Genomic DNA, 14,654 nt, shown 5'->3' with positions numbered 1-14,654 from the left:
TAAACCATTCACACTGCAAATTCTGCAAATCAGGGTATCTGTTTTTGGGCACCCGAAGCCGAAGCACAAAGATTGTTCACTTTGCTCCCCCCATGGTCACTAAGATATTTGATTATATAATATGGAATTCCATCAACATGTGTTTTTACATCATATTAAGTTGCATTGGTGCCATTTGTTTGCTTTCTTGAACTATTAAACGACTCTCTCATAGGATACCCGTACAGCTTCTAGAAGTTTGCAGTGCGTGTGTTACAAAGAAGTTGTTGGCTGGACCAATGTCAACTTTACACTGATCAACATATCTGTACTACTCAGTTTTATACCCGTTTAACTGTCATGACTCCCCCACAAGAATTCTAGCTTGATGATGAGGCTGATATTTTTCTCTCCGAGATCATTCTCGCCCCCCTCCCTCATAAGAATCACAGAAAGAATGTCTCATATTAATTTTGGTCTGTGGTGTAGGAAGGATTCGGGGTGAACAAGTCTTGTAATAATGTCCTGAACAACGGGGTTTTCTTAACTGTGTATGGGATGGGTCCAAACCCTGGGCTGGATCCAAAGGTGTTCTACTCATGAGAAGTTCGTCTATGGACCCAATTCTGTGGTTAGGATATAACCGTGTGAAATGAAGGAAGAAGGTTGCTGACACCCTGAAAAGGCTTATAGTTGCCAAATGAGAGCTGTTTACATTTGGAACTACCAAATTCTTCATAAGAAAATACCCATTTTTACAGTACCAAGGAAAAATAAGAAAGAGTTGGCAGTGCAGTTCTTTGTGGAGTTATTAAAAGTCTAAGTCTGTTAATATCCAAGAGCTTAGACTGGAATAACTCTGCTTAGGATTGCAAATAAACTCCAGTTTCACAGTTAATGATGCTTTTAACTTTGAAAGACCCCTGAAGCTGAATTGCTTTAGCTCTGTTTGACAGTCTACTTTTTGTACAAATAAAAGTTCAGCCTGTATATTAATGTGATAGGAGTGCTGGAACTGTCAAACCTACATCCTGAGGCCAGGAAACTCCCCCCTCCTTTTTCCTGAAGAGAATCTTTCTAGCTCAATGGTAGCTTTAGGCTTAAAGATCAGGAATAACTCAGAGTCTCTCTACATAAGACATCTGACATGTGAAGAACACGTGTTGAGAGATGCAATGTTAGCCGGGAAGGATAGTTTAAAAAGACAGAACCCGCGGCAGGGCAAAGACTTTGCTATACTCTGGAGCAGTGTGTACGGGCTGAGAAATGCCAGAAAGGAAACTTCAGCCCATTGTAACTTCTCCAGGTCCAAGCCTGGCTCTGGAAGGCAGCTCCTGCCCATTTCCATTCCTCGCTGCCCTCTGCTTGTGATCTCACACAGTTTTAGACTGGAGAGGTGAAATTGACAGAGCTTTTGGGGAGGCAAAGATGGAATTAACAAACCCTTTGGGGAGTGATCTCTGCCAACTCTGCCTTTTAAAACTAGGCTTCCAGGCTAACATTATGTCTCCCTACACTTGAACACGCACTGAGGGGTCTCGGGGTAGAGAGACTCAGACCATGAATATTTGCTAGGGTGTGCATCACAGTTCTCAAAATGTGTGTATCTCAAGCCCTAGCTATACACATTACATTTTTTCATGGTTTGTGTCTGAGTTCCACCAGCGAACTTTCAGTCTGGCAGTCACAAGTTTCTTCCTGGGAACTCAGTTCTCAAGTTGCACGGTACCCTGACCATTGGCATATGGAGAGGATGTACTCTGGCCTTTCCCACTGTGCCATTTTTCCAGGGCTTTTTTTCTAGGAAAAGAGGTGGTGGAACTCAGTGGGTTGCCCTCGGAGAAAATGGTCACATGGCTGGTGGCCCCGCCCCCTGATCTCCAGACAGAGGGGAGTTTAGATTGCCCTCCACGCCACTCCAGTGGTGCAGAAGGCAATCTAAACTCTCCTCTGTCTGGAGATCAGGGGGTGGGGCCACCAGCCATGTGACTATTTTCAAGAGGTTCCGGAACTCTGTTCCACCGTGTTCCAGCTGAAAAAAAGCCCTGAATTTTTCTAACTTGAAATGGCCCTAGGGGATGCTGTTTCCATGTTGGGGGCTACACATGTACTGATGGAATACTCAAAGGTTTCCACAATGGGATAAATAGTACCCTGAGACTGTTTCAGGTTGGGGAAATGACATAGGGGAGAAAGTGTGAAGCCCCTTCTGCCTGAGTACTGCTGTTTCAATCCAAATTGGGCCCCTGTGTAGTTGGGAATTATGTTCCAATGGTGAAACCATAGTTAATATCAGACTTAAAGTCCTTGCAGTGGAACTGGGGAGGACACACAGACAATGTCACATGTAGAGAGGCCCACAATTGCTTTCTCTCATCAGTAAAATGGAAATGCCTTGATGGTCCAGGTAGCCCAATCTCATCGGATCTTAGAAACTAAGCTGGGTCAGCCCTGGTCAGTATTTGGATGGGCAACCATCAAGGAAGGACAGGGTTGCAATGCAGAGGCAGGCAATGGCAAATCACCTCTGAATGTCTCTTGCCTGGAAAACCCTGTGGGGTTACTATAAGTCAGCTGCAATTTGAGAACATGAAAAAAATTGGAAATAATGCCAACCCGTGTAATGGGATTGGTGTCATGCTGAATCTGAGGACGAGTCATCAATGACCATAAAACCTCCTGGAATATTGACAAACCGGAGAACACCAGGAGAAACCTAACCTCTTACATTACAGGGCAAGAAGAATGACAATTCTTTTTTTAAAAAATATACTTCCAGGTAAAGAAAAACATTTTCTCCCAGAATGCAAAGGGGATTTCATTTTTGGTTTCTTTGATTCTGACTGCATAAACCTGCTCTGAAAATGCATGAAGATGTGGTAAGTGCTGCCTTATGAATCTGCAGTCTCTCATTTCTGTTGTCCACGGCTAAGCTGAGGAAAATCGGCTGCCAGTCTGACTCAATATGCAAAATCTTCACCGCCTTCCAGTCCATAAAGCTCTGCCAACATTTTAAATCTGGGGCCCCAGTCATTCAGGAAGTCATAATCGATATCCGAGTCAGAGGACCCCGACCCTAAAGAGCTTAGGGATTCTGCAATGGACTCTGCGCCTTCATAGCCAAAGATGTGGAGAGTGTCATAGGGAAGCAAGTCCCCATCATTGTCGGCTTCATCTTTTTTCATTTCGATCATAATGGCCATTTCTCCAGTGCCAGAAAGCCCGTGCCTGGGTGGCTTTTGAACCTGGGAGTACACGCAGGGCCTGCTCTCTTGAGTCATCCGTGGCGATGTCATACTGCTCTGGCGGACTGAATTGAGGATTGACACGTCATAACTGGTAGTGTCCATTTCACCACCTCCTTCTTCGTCATAGGCTACCAGTTGTTCATGGATCTCTGCCACATTCTTCCGGAGGACATTCAGATCCTTTTTGTGCCTTCTTCTCAGGGCTATTAGCAGCACAATTACTGTAGACAAAAGAGTGGCAAGTAAATGTTGCTGAAGATCAAATATAAAAACAGAGAAGCCAAACAAGCATCGATGAGTAGAGAATAAACCCAATTGGTTATGCAGGAAAAAGGCGAAGTTGGGAGTGCTTCCCTTACCAGAGATTTTCACTAAGGGGAAATTTAAGAAACATTGCAATTGCTTTGCTGATTTTAAATAAACATCCCTCCAAGCAATAACATTTGATGAACACATTTGCAAAAGCAGTCCAATGTACTGATGCGTGTGTAACCACCAACAGTTAACAGAAGCAGTTAACAGAAACAAATACACTGAAAAAGCTGCATTAACGTCTGGTGGTTTTTCCAAAAGAAGAAATGTTGAATGCTTATATTTAAAAGATTCGTTTTCTTAACAAGTGCAGTGGGAAAGAAGAGTTAATTGTATTTTTACATGTCAAATATTTGTACTTTTTGTAGTAATAGAAAATGATCGATCCATATTAAACATTTATTTGTTTTATTGTCGAAGGCTTTCACGGCTGGAGAACGATGGTTGTTGTGGGTTTTCCGGGCTGTATTGCCGTGGTCTTGGCATTGTAGTTCCTGATGTTTCGCCAGCAGCTGTGGCTGGCATCTTCAGAGGTGTAGCACCAAAAGACAGAGATCTCTCAGTGTCACAGTGTGGAAAAGATGTTGGCAGGTTATGACCTGCCAACCACGCACTTCAGGCAAATGGCTACTCCAGAAATGAAATCCGAAGAGCAATCAAACCCAGGATGAATCAAACAACCAAGGAAAAAAAGTCTCCTACAGGAAAAGTGTTTTTGCCATATATGAAAGGAATTACTGATCAGATGGGAAAGCTTATGAAAAAGCATAACGTTCAAGCAGTATTCAGACCCACCCGAAAAATACAACAGATGCTACGATCAGCAAAAGACAGTAGAGACCCCCTCACCTCTGCAGGAGTATACCGTATACCCTGCAGCTGTGGGCAAGTTTACATCGGGACCACAAAGCGTAGCATCCAGACAAGAATAAAAGAACATGAAAGACACTGTAGACTTGGACAACCTGAAAAATCAGCAGTGGCTGAACATAGCTTAACTCAAACAGGGCACAGTATCTTATTCCAGGACACCAAAATACTGGACAACACTTCCAACTACTTTGTCAGACTGCACAGGGAAGCCATTGAAATTCACAAGCATAAGCAAAACTTCAACAGGAAAGAAGAAACCTTAAGAATGAACAGAGCATGGTTTCCAGTTCTGAAAAATACCAGGCTAACAAAACACTCTATACCCGACAATAGCCCTGCAGAGAAGATTAGCACATCAAGCACCAATCCATATGCAAAAGAACCTCCTCAGGATACAGTGAAGCCTCCTGCCATTAGCATTCCACACATTGGGAAACTCTTACAGGATGACTCATCTCAACCCCACCCCTCCTGAGTAGATATAAATGACCTGCCAACATCTTTTCCACACTGTGACACTGAGAGATCTCTGTCTTTTGGTGCTACACCTCTGAAGATGCCAGCCACAGCTGCTGGCGAAACGTCAGGAACTACAATGCCAAGACCACGGCAATACAGCCCGGAAAACCCACAACAACCATTTATTTGTTTGTTAATTTTATTATACTTGTATTCCACTCTCCATGAAAACCAGGCTCACAGCGGATCAGATCAGAAATGTAAAACAGGCAGCATAATAATTAAAACATTTCAAGTAAAAACATTGCAGCATTCTTATTGCACAATCCCTCAGTATGCAAGGCCTGTGGGGCGGGTGGCAAGCTGCCTGATGTTCAGCACACCAGGTGGAATCATAAATAATCAATATCAAAAAACAAGCCATGGGCATAAAAACCAGCACAAAAACTATTTTATAGCCCCCAAATGCCCTGACCTGGATAGTCCAGGTGAGCCTGATCTCATCAGAACTCAGAAGCTAAGCAGGGTCGACCTTGGTTAGTAACTGGATGGGAGATCTCCAATGAAGACCAGGGTTGCAGAGGCAGGCAATGGCAAACCACCTCTGTTAGCCTCTTGCCATGAAAACCCCGCCAGGGGTCACCATAAGTCAGCTATCACCACTATCATAGCCTCAAAATGTTCATTAAAAACAGTCCTCAGGCTAGAAACAGACTATAAAATAGGTAGAAAAAGATAATCCGCTTGAGACTTTGTACATGCTCTTTAAAACCTCTTGATTCAATTCAACATATTATTTGAGATTGCCAACTGTATATGGCCCTTTGTAAGGAACTTCTCCCTTCCTTGTTATACCTTAACCAGCAAATTAATACAGATAGAACAATACATTACCTATTAAAAAAGACAAATTCTGAAATTGCAGTTTTGGTTGCCAAATTCTTGGCTGAAGTAGCTAAAGTTAGATATAAGCTTTTTAAATAACTGGTTTTACCTTTATCGTTTTATACTGTAATCTGTACTAGTTACTTGCTCTGTGTTACATTATTTATGTACACTTTTATTTACTCTTATGGCATTAAAGGTGTTTGTTGTTGTTGCTGTTATTGATAAGCCCGTTAATAAAAAAGCATGAGTAAAATGAAATGTTTTGGCCTGGCACCTAAAATACAGTAGGGCAAACCTTACGGAGTATGGCATATCAAAGGCAAGGTGCCACCACTAAAAATATCCTGTGTCTAGTTGACACCCGCCTCATCTTTGAAGGTATGGGCACAGAAGGCAGGACTTGGGGGTCAGATGTTGAATATTGCATTCACACAGCTCTATAAAAGGAAAAGTATCTAGCCCATCAACCTATATTCCTGTCTTTATTACCTGCCTCCAAATTGACTCTTGTTCCTCCCTATTGTCCTAATGTTGCATTTGGCAACTATCAAAACGTAAATAGTTACCAAATATTGTGAGGATGCAGACAAAGATGGCCACCAGAGCTTGGACGCTGACTCCCATTTGTTTCGCTGCTTCTTCACAAAATGTGAACTCGCCCGCCTCATTGCATTTGCAGACGTGGATGGAAAGGGTGTTTGTGCTGCTTTGTGGGGGTAAGCCATTGTCAGAGATGAGGATAGGCAAGTAATGGGTTTTGACGAGCTCCCGATTAAACTCTCCGTATTTGACGGTGATGTTCGCTGTGTTATCTGAAGAAGGCAAAGACATCTTATTAATCTTAGACAGCGATTGCCCGGCAGGATTACCAGTCTTGCTCTACTGTGTCCATTCCTGAGAGTTCTCGCTAGGAAAACAGAGCTGAATTGGAGCTGTGCCCTCACAACTTGGCATTTGTACTGACTTGCAAATTCAATCACACAAAGGTGTCATATAAGCCTCCTGCATATCTGCCATGAATGTATATGGGCTCTGCCTCTGGTCTCTGAGAGTATGGGAAGTTCTTTATTACTGCAATGCCAGTAGGTTATCTCGCAAATGCTTACTTTCTCTTTCTCGCTCTGCTGAGCCAGTGTCCTTGATGGCCAGCTGAAACTAGCTCAAAACGTATCCTTCTTGAGAACCAAAGATAAGTTCATCTTTCTCACCGTCTGCTCTAAAACAATGTCTCACTCCAACACCCCCCCCCCCTTGTTAACAATCCCTTTCCCAAAGGCGAGAATATTCCCTATAACTAACATTGCTAGCCGCACATACGTCACTTCTCCACATACGTCACAATTCCACAGTCTGAGCACCTTGTACTGAATGGATCTCTAATAAAGTTACTTCAACTGGAACACCTGTGTGTTAACTGTGGCGAACTTGGGGACCTAACTGCCAGGGACTGACAAAAGGGAGCTCCCATGAACGTGGCGTGCATGCAAGACACAGCCTGCACGAGGATAGAGGACCACACTTAAAATTCTGCACTTGGGCATCCCCAGGTAATTCGCAATGGGTAGTTCCACTCTTAGGAGCCTTAAATATAAAAAATACCACTTAGGATTACAATTCAATATCGAACCGATACCCAGACCTGCAATTTGCTTTGCAAATTGGTTGGTTACTGTTGCAATATTGTTAGCTGACCTTTGTCCAATGCTATCTTATGGCATTTCTTGAAGTCTACAAGAACATACCATGATTGTCAATCAGTGTGAAGTTGCTTTCATCAGAGATTAAAGAATATGTGAATTTCAGCCCAGGAAACATTTCATCCTTATCCACAGCAGAAATTCTGATGATCACCTGGATGGATTAAAGATGTCAGAATCACCAACCATCACACAACAGAAGAACAAAATCTGGGATACGATGGCGATGGACAAAATATCTGACCAATTAATAATAAACGACAACCCAATTTTCCAATCCAGCTTTTTAGAAAAGAGGTTTTCATATTTAGACTACATTTCAAACCACGAATCATCAGAGATCACCTTACCGAAGAAGTATATGGACTTTGTATTCTACTTGGTTAGATGTTTTTATCGTTTGAATGTTGTCTGTTTATCCTGTTTTATTACGTTGCTTGTTAAAAAAAGTTAAAATTAGGAATAAAAAGTTTTTTAAAATGTCAGAATCCTCTATTTGGGGCAATAAATATACAGGGCAGCATCTGCAATGCTTAACTAACCTACGAAGGCTAGAGGCAAATTGCAGGAATGCAAATATATTACATAATGTTAGTTAAAATCTCAACCAGTTTCAAGCTAGAAATGCTATTCTTCTGTGTGAACCTGGAAAAGTTTCTTAGGTTAGTAACTGAACTATAAAGAGAATAGAAAAGTAACCCCATTAGGGCTAATGCAAGACAAATGTTCTCCTTCAGTAAAGACTTAGTAACGGGGAACTTTCAGGTATTTGAAGAAAGCAAACATTTTAATGATAATGTCGATGATTCTTATGGCAGGTCTCTGCCCCAAGATATACACAGACAGCTCAGGCTCCACACAGATTGCCTGACTTAACCAGAATCCTTTCTATGAGATACACAAACACTGACTGAAAACTTTCCCCTCTGTACTCTGTCAAAGAACTCCATTCCGCTTCCTAAGGTACAGCTATTGCCCAATTACAGCACACACCTTTCACCCATCCAGCCCCCCTCCTCCTTACTTCAGTGGTTTGCATTTAAACCCACAGTAACCAGTATTAAAACCCCACACTAATTAGAAGAAATAAAATGCTCAAATTTATTTATATGCAAAACATTCCATTGATTGTTTACTTAAGACAAGCAACTGTTCCCTAGAGTAACTTCCCCTATATTCCTGGCCATTTTAGTGGTGCTGTGGTGGCAAGAGATCTATAGATACATAGATGCCTTTACAAAGGGGAGCTTTGGTTTACATGGCCAAAGCGAAATATGACTAGATGCTTGTCTCTGAGATACTACCTTGCCTGGTGCAGCGTTCTCGCATACTCCTGGCTGATAGGGTTCTGTAAATTGCGGCGCGTTGTCATTTATATCACGAACTTTGATGAAAACTTGGGCGTGAGTTTCTAACTGAGGTAATATTTCTGAAACAAGGAGAAAACAAAAGTTGCAAAAAATAGTTTTCTGTGAGTGTCTTCTATGATGCTGCTGTAACATTTAAGGGCCTACAGAATTATTCCAGTGGCACTGAGAGCGTACATCCTGACACACAAAAAATTCCCCAAATGTCCTCCTCAGCTATGTGATGCCAGACCTTGAAATCTCACAGCCATGCCAGTAGAACAACTGGAGCCAGTGTGGCGTATTACTACTACTACTACTACTACTACTACTACTACTACTACTACTACTGTTACTGTTACTGTTACTGTTACTGTTCCTATTATGCCTTCCTCAATGAGATCCAAGGCATTGTCAAAGGCTTTCACGGCCGGAGAACGATGGCTGTTGTGGGTTTTCCGGGCTGTATTGCCGTGGTCTTGGCATTGTAGTTCCTGACGTTTCGCCAGCAGCTGTGGCTGGCATCTTCAGAGGTGTAGCACCAAAATACAGAGATCTCTCAGTGTCACAGACACAGGGCCAAGCTACACATGACGAATGACACTTGAACAGCAAGTGTATTTCTCCCTGTTCACTTGCCTTCCACTCAATCCACTTGCCGTTCAAGTGTCATTCGTCATGTGTAGCTTGGCCCACAGACACAGATCTCTCACTGTGACACTGAGAGATCTCTGTCTTTTGGTGCTACACCTCTGAAGATGCCAGCCACAGCTGCTGGCGAAACGTCAGGAACTACAATGCCAAGACCACGGCAATACAGCCCGGAAAACCCACAACAGCCATAGATCCAAGGCAGTTTACACAATACAAGTGAAAATACAATATAATCAACAGCTAGGGCATTCACTGAAGAAAGTACAATAACAAACAACAGTTAGGACATTCAGTGAAAGAGATACAATAGGGTATAGTAGCAGAAAATTTGAACTCAAGCTGAAGCACTGAGATCAGGGCTCTTTTTCAGGGGGAATGCGCAGGAATGCAGTTCTGGCAGTTCTGGTAGTTCCCCAAAGAGGTCACATGTAAGGTGGCCCTGCCCACCTGACTCTTGGCCATTTTGGGCCTGTTTCAGCCTGGATTGGGGCTGAAACAGCCCGGATTGGGCCTCTGACAGGTGGTGGATCACTCTCCCGCTCCTCAGCGGCCTGATCCTGACCATTTTGGGCCCGTTTTCTGCCATTTTCAGCCCCTTTTTGCCATTTTGGGCTGATTTTTCGGCCCTGAATGGCCAGGATTGGGTCCAAAACAGCCAGGCTAGGTGATGTCAGGGGGTGTGGCATATGCAAATCAGTTATGTTAATGACACACTTCCGGTGCTGTCAAGGGGCGTGGCATATGCTAATAAGTTCTGCTAATGAGTTATGCTAATGAGCTCTTCCAGCTCTTTTTCTACGAAATGACCCCTGACTGAGATAAAATCTTTCTGAAACCAAGCGTAACTAATTTATATGGCATGTTTAGCACACGGAAGCTCCCTAGTAGGTGCCTGTCTACACCAGCAGACAGTACCCTATAGCATAGTATTTAGTCCCCATCCGTACCAAGGCACAGCCCTATAATCTGGGTAGAAAGCCCTCCTGAATAATTCAGCCTTGCATAGTTGGTGGAAAGCCAGGAGAGGGGGCATCTTCCTGACCTCCTCAGGCAAACCATTCCATAAAGTGGGGGGCCACCACAGAGAATGCATGTGTACTGGCAGCTGTTGATTTTACCCAACTGCAGGACAGTGTTTGCAGAAGGTCCTGTCCAGATCAACCTCCCCACCTTCCCAGGCTAGGCTGAGTTTGTGGAAAGCATTTTTTTCAGCTGCCTTAATTTGCTATTGTAGCAGTGGCGCTGGATCCTAAGAACCCCTAGGCTCTTAACCGAGTCTGCAAGGGTCAGACAAACGCCATTGGAAGTGGGGAGTACGATGTCCTTCAAGATCTCTGCTTTCCCAACCAGCATCATTTCTGTCTTGTCCGAGTTCAATTTCAATTTGTTTGCTTTCAGCCAGTTGACAGCTGCTGTCCCACAATGACTCAGTACTTCTATTGCATCACCAGGGGATTTGGATAATGAGATATAAACTGGGTGTCATCTGCATATTGATGGAATCCAATTTTATAGCTATGAATGCGTTCTCCTAAAGGTTTTCCATAGAGGTTGAATAACATGGGGGATAAGATTGCACCTTGTGGAACCCCACAAGATAATTCCACACGGAGGACAGCTGGTCTCCAACAGCGAGCGACCCTTTGAGTTTGTCCCATGAGGAACGACTTAAACCAGTCCAAGGCACATCCCTTGATATTTACTTCTGCCCCCAACTGCCTCAGTAGGATGGCATGGTCTACTGTGTCAAAGGCTGCAGATAGATCTAGGAGCAACAATGAGGCGTGGCCTTTGCCGTCATTCAAGCGAAGGTCATCAACTAGAGCCACCAGAGCCGTCTCCGTCCCATAGCCTGGCCAAAACTAGACTGAAAAAGGTCCAAAGAGTTATCCATGAAGGCACGGAGTTGTCAGCTACTGCTCTCTCAACCATTTTGCCCAGAAAGGGTAGTGGGTAGAACGTTGGACTAGGATCTGGGAAACTCAGCTTCGAAAACCCACTCTACCATGAAAGCTCACTGGGTGATCTTGGGCCACTCGCATGGTTGCCTAACTCACAGGTTTGTAATGAGGCTATAAATGTGGAGAGAATGATGTAAGCAGCTCTGGGTCCCCAATGGGAATAAAGGCAGGAGATTAAGGATATTAATGATGATGATGACAACCAGGGGTCATTTCGTAGAAAAAGAGCTTGAGGAACTCATCAGCATAACTCATTAGCATAATCTATTAGCATATGCCACACCCCTTGCCATCACCAGGAGTGTGTCATAAGCATAACTGATTTGCATATGCCACACCCCTGACATCACCTATCCTGGCTGTTTTGGACACAATCCTGGCCATTCAGGGATGAAATTGGGCCCAAAATGGCACAAAGGGGCTGAAAAAGGCTGAAAAGGGGCCCAAAATGGTCAGGATTGGGCCGCTGCTGAGTGGGAGAGTGATCCACCACTCGTCAGAGGCCCGATCCAGGCCATTTCGGCCCCAATCCAGGCTGAAACAGGCCCAAAATGGTCGAGAGTCAGGTGGGCGGGGCCACCTGACATGTGACCTCTTTGGGGAACTGCTGGAACTGCGTTCCTGTGTGTTCCCCTTCAAAATGAGCCCTGATAACAACAAAGATGATAATATTTCTACTCCTGGGGTAAATTTTGCAGACTGCACCCATGGATGGTCCGGTTCATCCCATTGTGATTCTGGAGGCTTGATGCTACTCCTGGCTTGCCTGGGTTTTGTTATGTTTTCGGTACTTCATTCTGGCTTGCTCTTGGTTACAAGTAGTCAGCCGGGTTGTTCTGTGGCACCACAGAAGATCTTCCTAAGGGAGTAACATCTATGTCCTCTTCTGGGCTGCACCTGGGGTGATTCAGCGCTAGATACACCACCGGCTACTGCTGTGGGGTGAGCCCATGGAAAAATAACTTGCTTGGCTCTTCTGTAATGTTTGAAGGGCAGTTGAGGATTGGTGTGAAGAGGTATGGCAGGAATGGCAAAAGAAAGAGGTAGATGGCGCACTTGCTAAATCCCCAGATAATGCAAATAAACACTTACTTCCATTCTCTATTTCATTGGCTGCCACTGTTATATTATGCCAGGAATGTTCTTCTCTGTCCAGAATCCTCTCAGCAAAAATAGCCCCATTGTTGGAGATTTTGAAATAGTTGGATCGTAGGACGCGATACCTGTTTTGGATATTAAAAAAGTGTCGTCTGAATAGTATTTTGATAAATTCATCTGGGTTATCAGGTGGATTCAAGATGTATTTCTGCTCAGAAGCATTAATAATTTTTTTAATCAACAAATTTCATACCAACCTATAATTCCCTTAGTGTCTATCCGACGACTCACATTGATGCTGGTGCACCTGTGCGGGGCGCACCAGCATAAAAGGGCGCCGGGGAAGGCCGCCAATGGAGGGCGTGGGCTAGGTAGCCCAGCTTCCTACCTGCCATCTCTCCCCAGACCCCTCTTGCATCTCCACCCTCCCCAACCCCCCTTGCCCTTCCTACCTGCCATCCCTCTCCAGACCCCTTCTGCATCTCCACCCTCCATAAACCCCCATTGCCTCCTTACCTGCCATCCCTCCCCAGACCTCTCCTGCTTCTCCACCCTCCCCAACCCCCCTTGCCCTTCCTACCTGCCATCCCTCTCCAGACCCCTTCTGCATCTCCACCCTCCCTAAACCCCCATTGCCTCCCTACCTGCCATCCCTCCCCAGACCCCTCCTGCATCTCCACCCTCCACAACCCCCCATTTGCCTCCCTACCTGCCATTCCTCCCTGCACCACACCTTCCTCTCAGCCCGCTCCAAACCCCTATTGCCTCCCTACCTGCCAATACTCCCCAGACCCCTTCTGCCTCTCCACCCTCCCCAAACCCCCATTGCCTCCCTACCTGCCATCCCTCCCCGGACCCCTCCTGCTTTTCATCTCTCCCCAGACCCCCTTGCCTGCCAGCCCTTCCTAACCACCTCCCCCCCAGCCCTCCCCAGCTTTCTAGAGCCCGTTGTATTTATTTGCACAAAGGGCTCTGTTTCTAGTCAGTTATATTGTGGTAATAATATTATTGCAGTGTAGCACAGTTGTTCGAGTGTTAGACTAGAACTAGAGAGACCCAGGTTTGTGTCCCTACTCTGCTACTGAGGCTTGCTGGGTGATCTTGGCCTAGCCTACCTCACAGGGAGAACCATGAATGTTGTTCTGAGTTCTTTGGAAGAACAGCATGATAAAATGTGATCAATAGCACACAGAACTGTCAAGGCACATTCTTACTGTGATAGCAAAAAATTGATTGGAAATTAGAGCTCTGCATGTACATACTCTCTCTATTCATTTTTAAAAAAATAAGGCTATTAATTTAGTGAGTTACATTTAACACCAGATCTACACCCAGTGTGGTGTAGTGGTTACAGTGTTAGACTAGGATCTGGTAGAACCAGGTTTGAATCCCCACTCTGCCCCATGGAAGCTCACAGAGTGATGTTGGGCCAGTCATACTCTCTTGGCCTACCTCACAGGGTTGTTGAGAGGATAAAATGGAGGACAGGAGAATTATGTAAGCTACCTAAGGTCCTTATAGGAGGGAAAGGTAGGGTATAAATGAAGTAAATAAATACATAAATGAAAATAAAATATATTATAAATAGTTTTGCCAGCACTATATTGGCAAAAAATGGGAATTTTGAGGGTGGTGCCTGGGGAGGATGTGATATCATTTCCAGGTGACACTCTAGGAATTTCCCTATATCTGGATGGCAAAGACTAAGCAAACACAGGGAAATTCCTAGAGTGTCACTATGGAGGCCATTTTCTAACCATTTTTTCTTCATGCTCCTCAGTTTCTTGAGGGCAAGGGTTTACCCATCACTGGCAAGCAAATCTTGACTCCCAAGTGGGACATTAGTCATAAGGCACTAACAGTCTTGAAATTGTCCAAGATTTTCTATTCCTTGGCTCAATCATCAACCAAAAGGGAGATTGCAATGAAGAAATCAGAAGAAGATTGAGACTTGGAAGAGCAGCTGTGAGGGAGCTAGAGAAGATCCTTAAAAATAAAGATGTCTCTCTGGGGACCAAGATCAAGATAATCCAAACAATGGTATTCGCCATCACGATGTATGGACGTGAACGTTGGACAGTGAAGAAAGCTGACAGGAAGAAAATTGATTCATTTGAAATGAGGTGCTGGAGGAGAGTT

General features: G+C 44.3%; 1 protein-coding gene across 1 annotated transcript in view; it reads right to left on the bottom strand.

Annotated features, from left to right (window-relative positions):
- Positions 1–1,988: 1,988 nt before the first annotated feature.
- CDH5 (cadherin 5) overlaps positions 1,989–14,654 on the bottom strand; it is a 44,226-nt gene continuing 31,560 nt past the window's right edge. The window contains exons 8-12 of the mRNA XM_055000907.1: positions 12,510–12,640; positions 8,761–8,885; positions 7,502–7,610; positions 6,326–6,571; positions 1,989–3,448 (exon numbers count right to left, since the gene is read on the bottom strand). Of these exons, the coding sequence (XP_054856882.1) occupies positions 2,940–3,448; positions 6,326–6,571; positions 7,502–7,610; positions 8,761–8,885; positions 12,510–12,640 (1,120 nt within the window). The 3' untranslated portion in view covers positions 1,989–2,939. The remainder of the gene's footprint in view (positions 3,449–6,325; positions 6,572–7,501; positions 7,611–8,760; positions 8,886–12,509; positions 12,641–14,654) is intronic.

Source organism: Eublepharis macularius, chromosome 16, assembly GCF_028583425.1.
Source record: "Eublepharis macularius isolate TG4126 chromosome 16, MPM_Emac_v1.0, whole genome shotgun sequence".
In the NCBI taxonomy this organism is placed as follows: domain Eukaryota; kingdom Metazoa; phylum Chordata; class Lepidosauria; order Squamata; family Eublepharidae; genus Eublepharis; species Eublepharis macularius.
The sequence above is the reverse complement of the archived record's forward strand: the minus strand, read 5'-3'. Positions and strand labels throughout refer to the sequence as shown.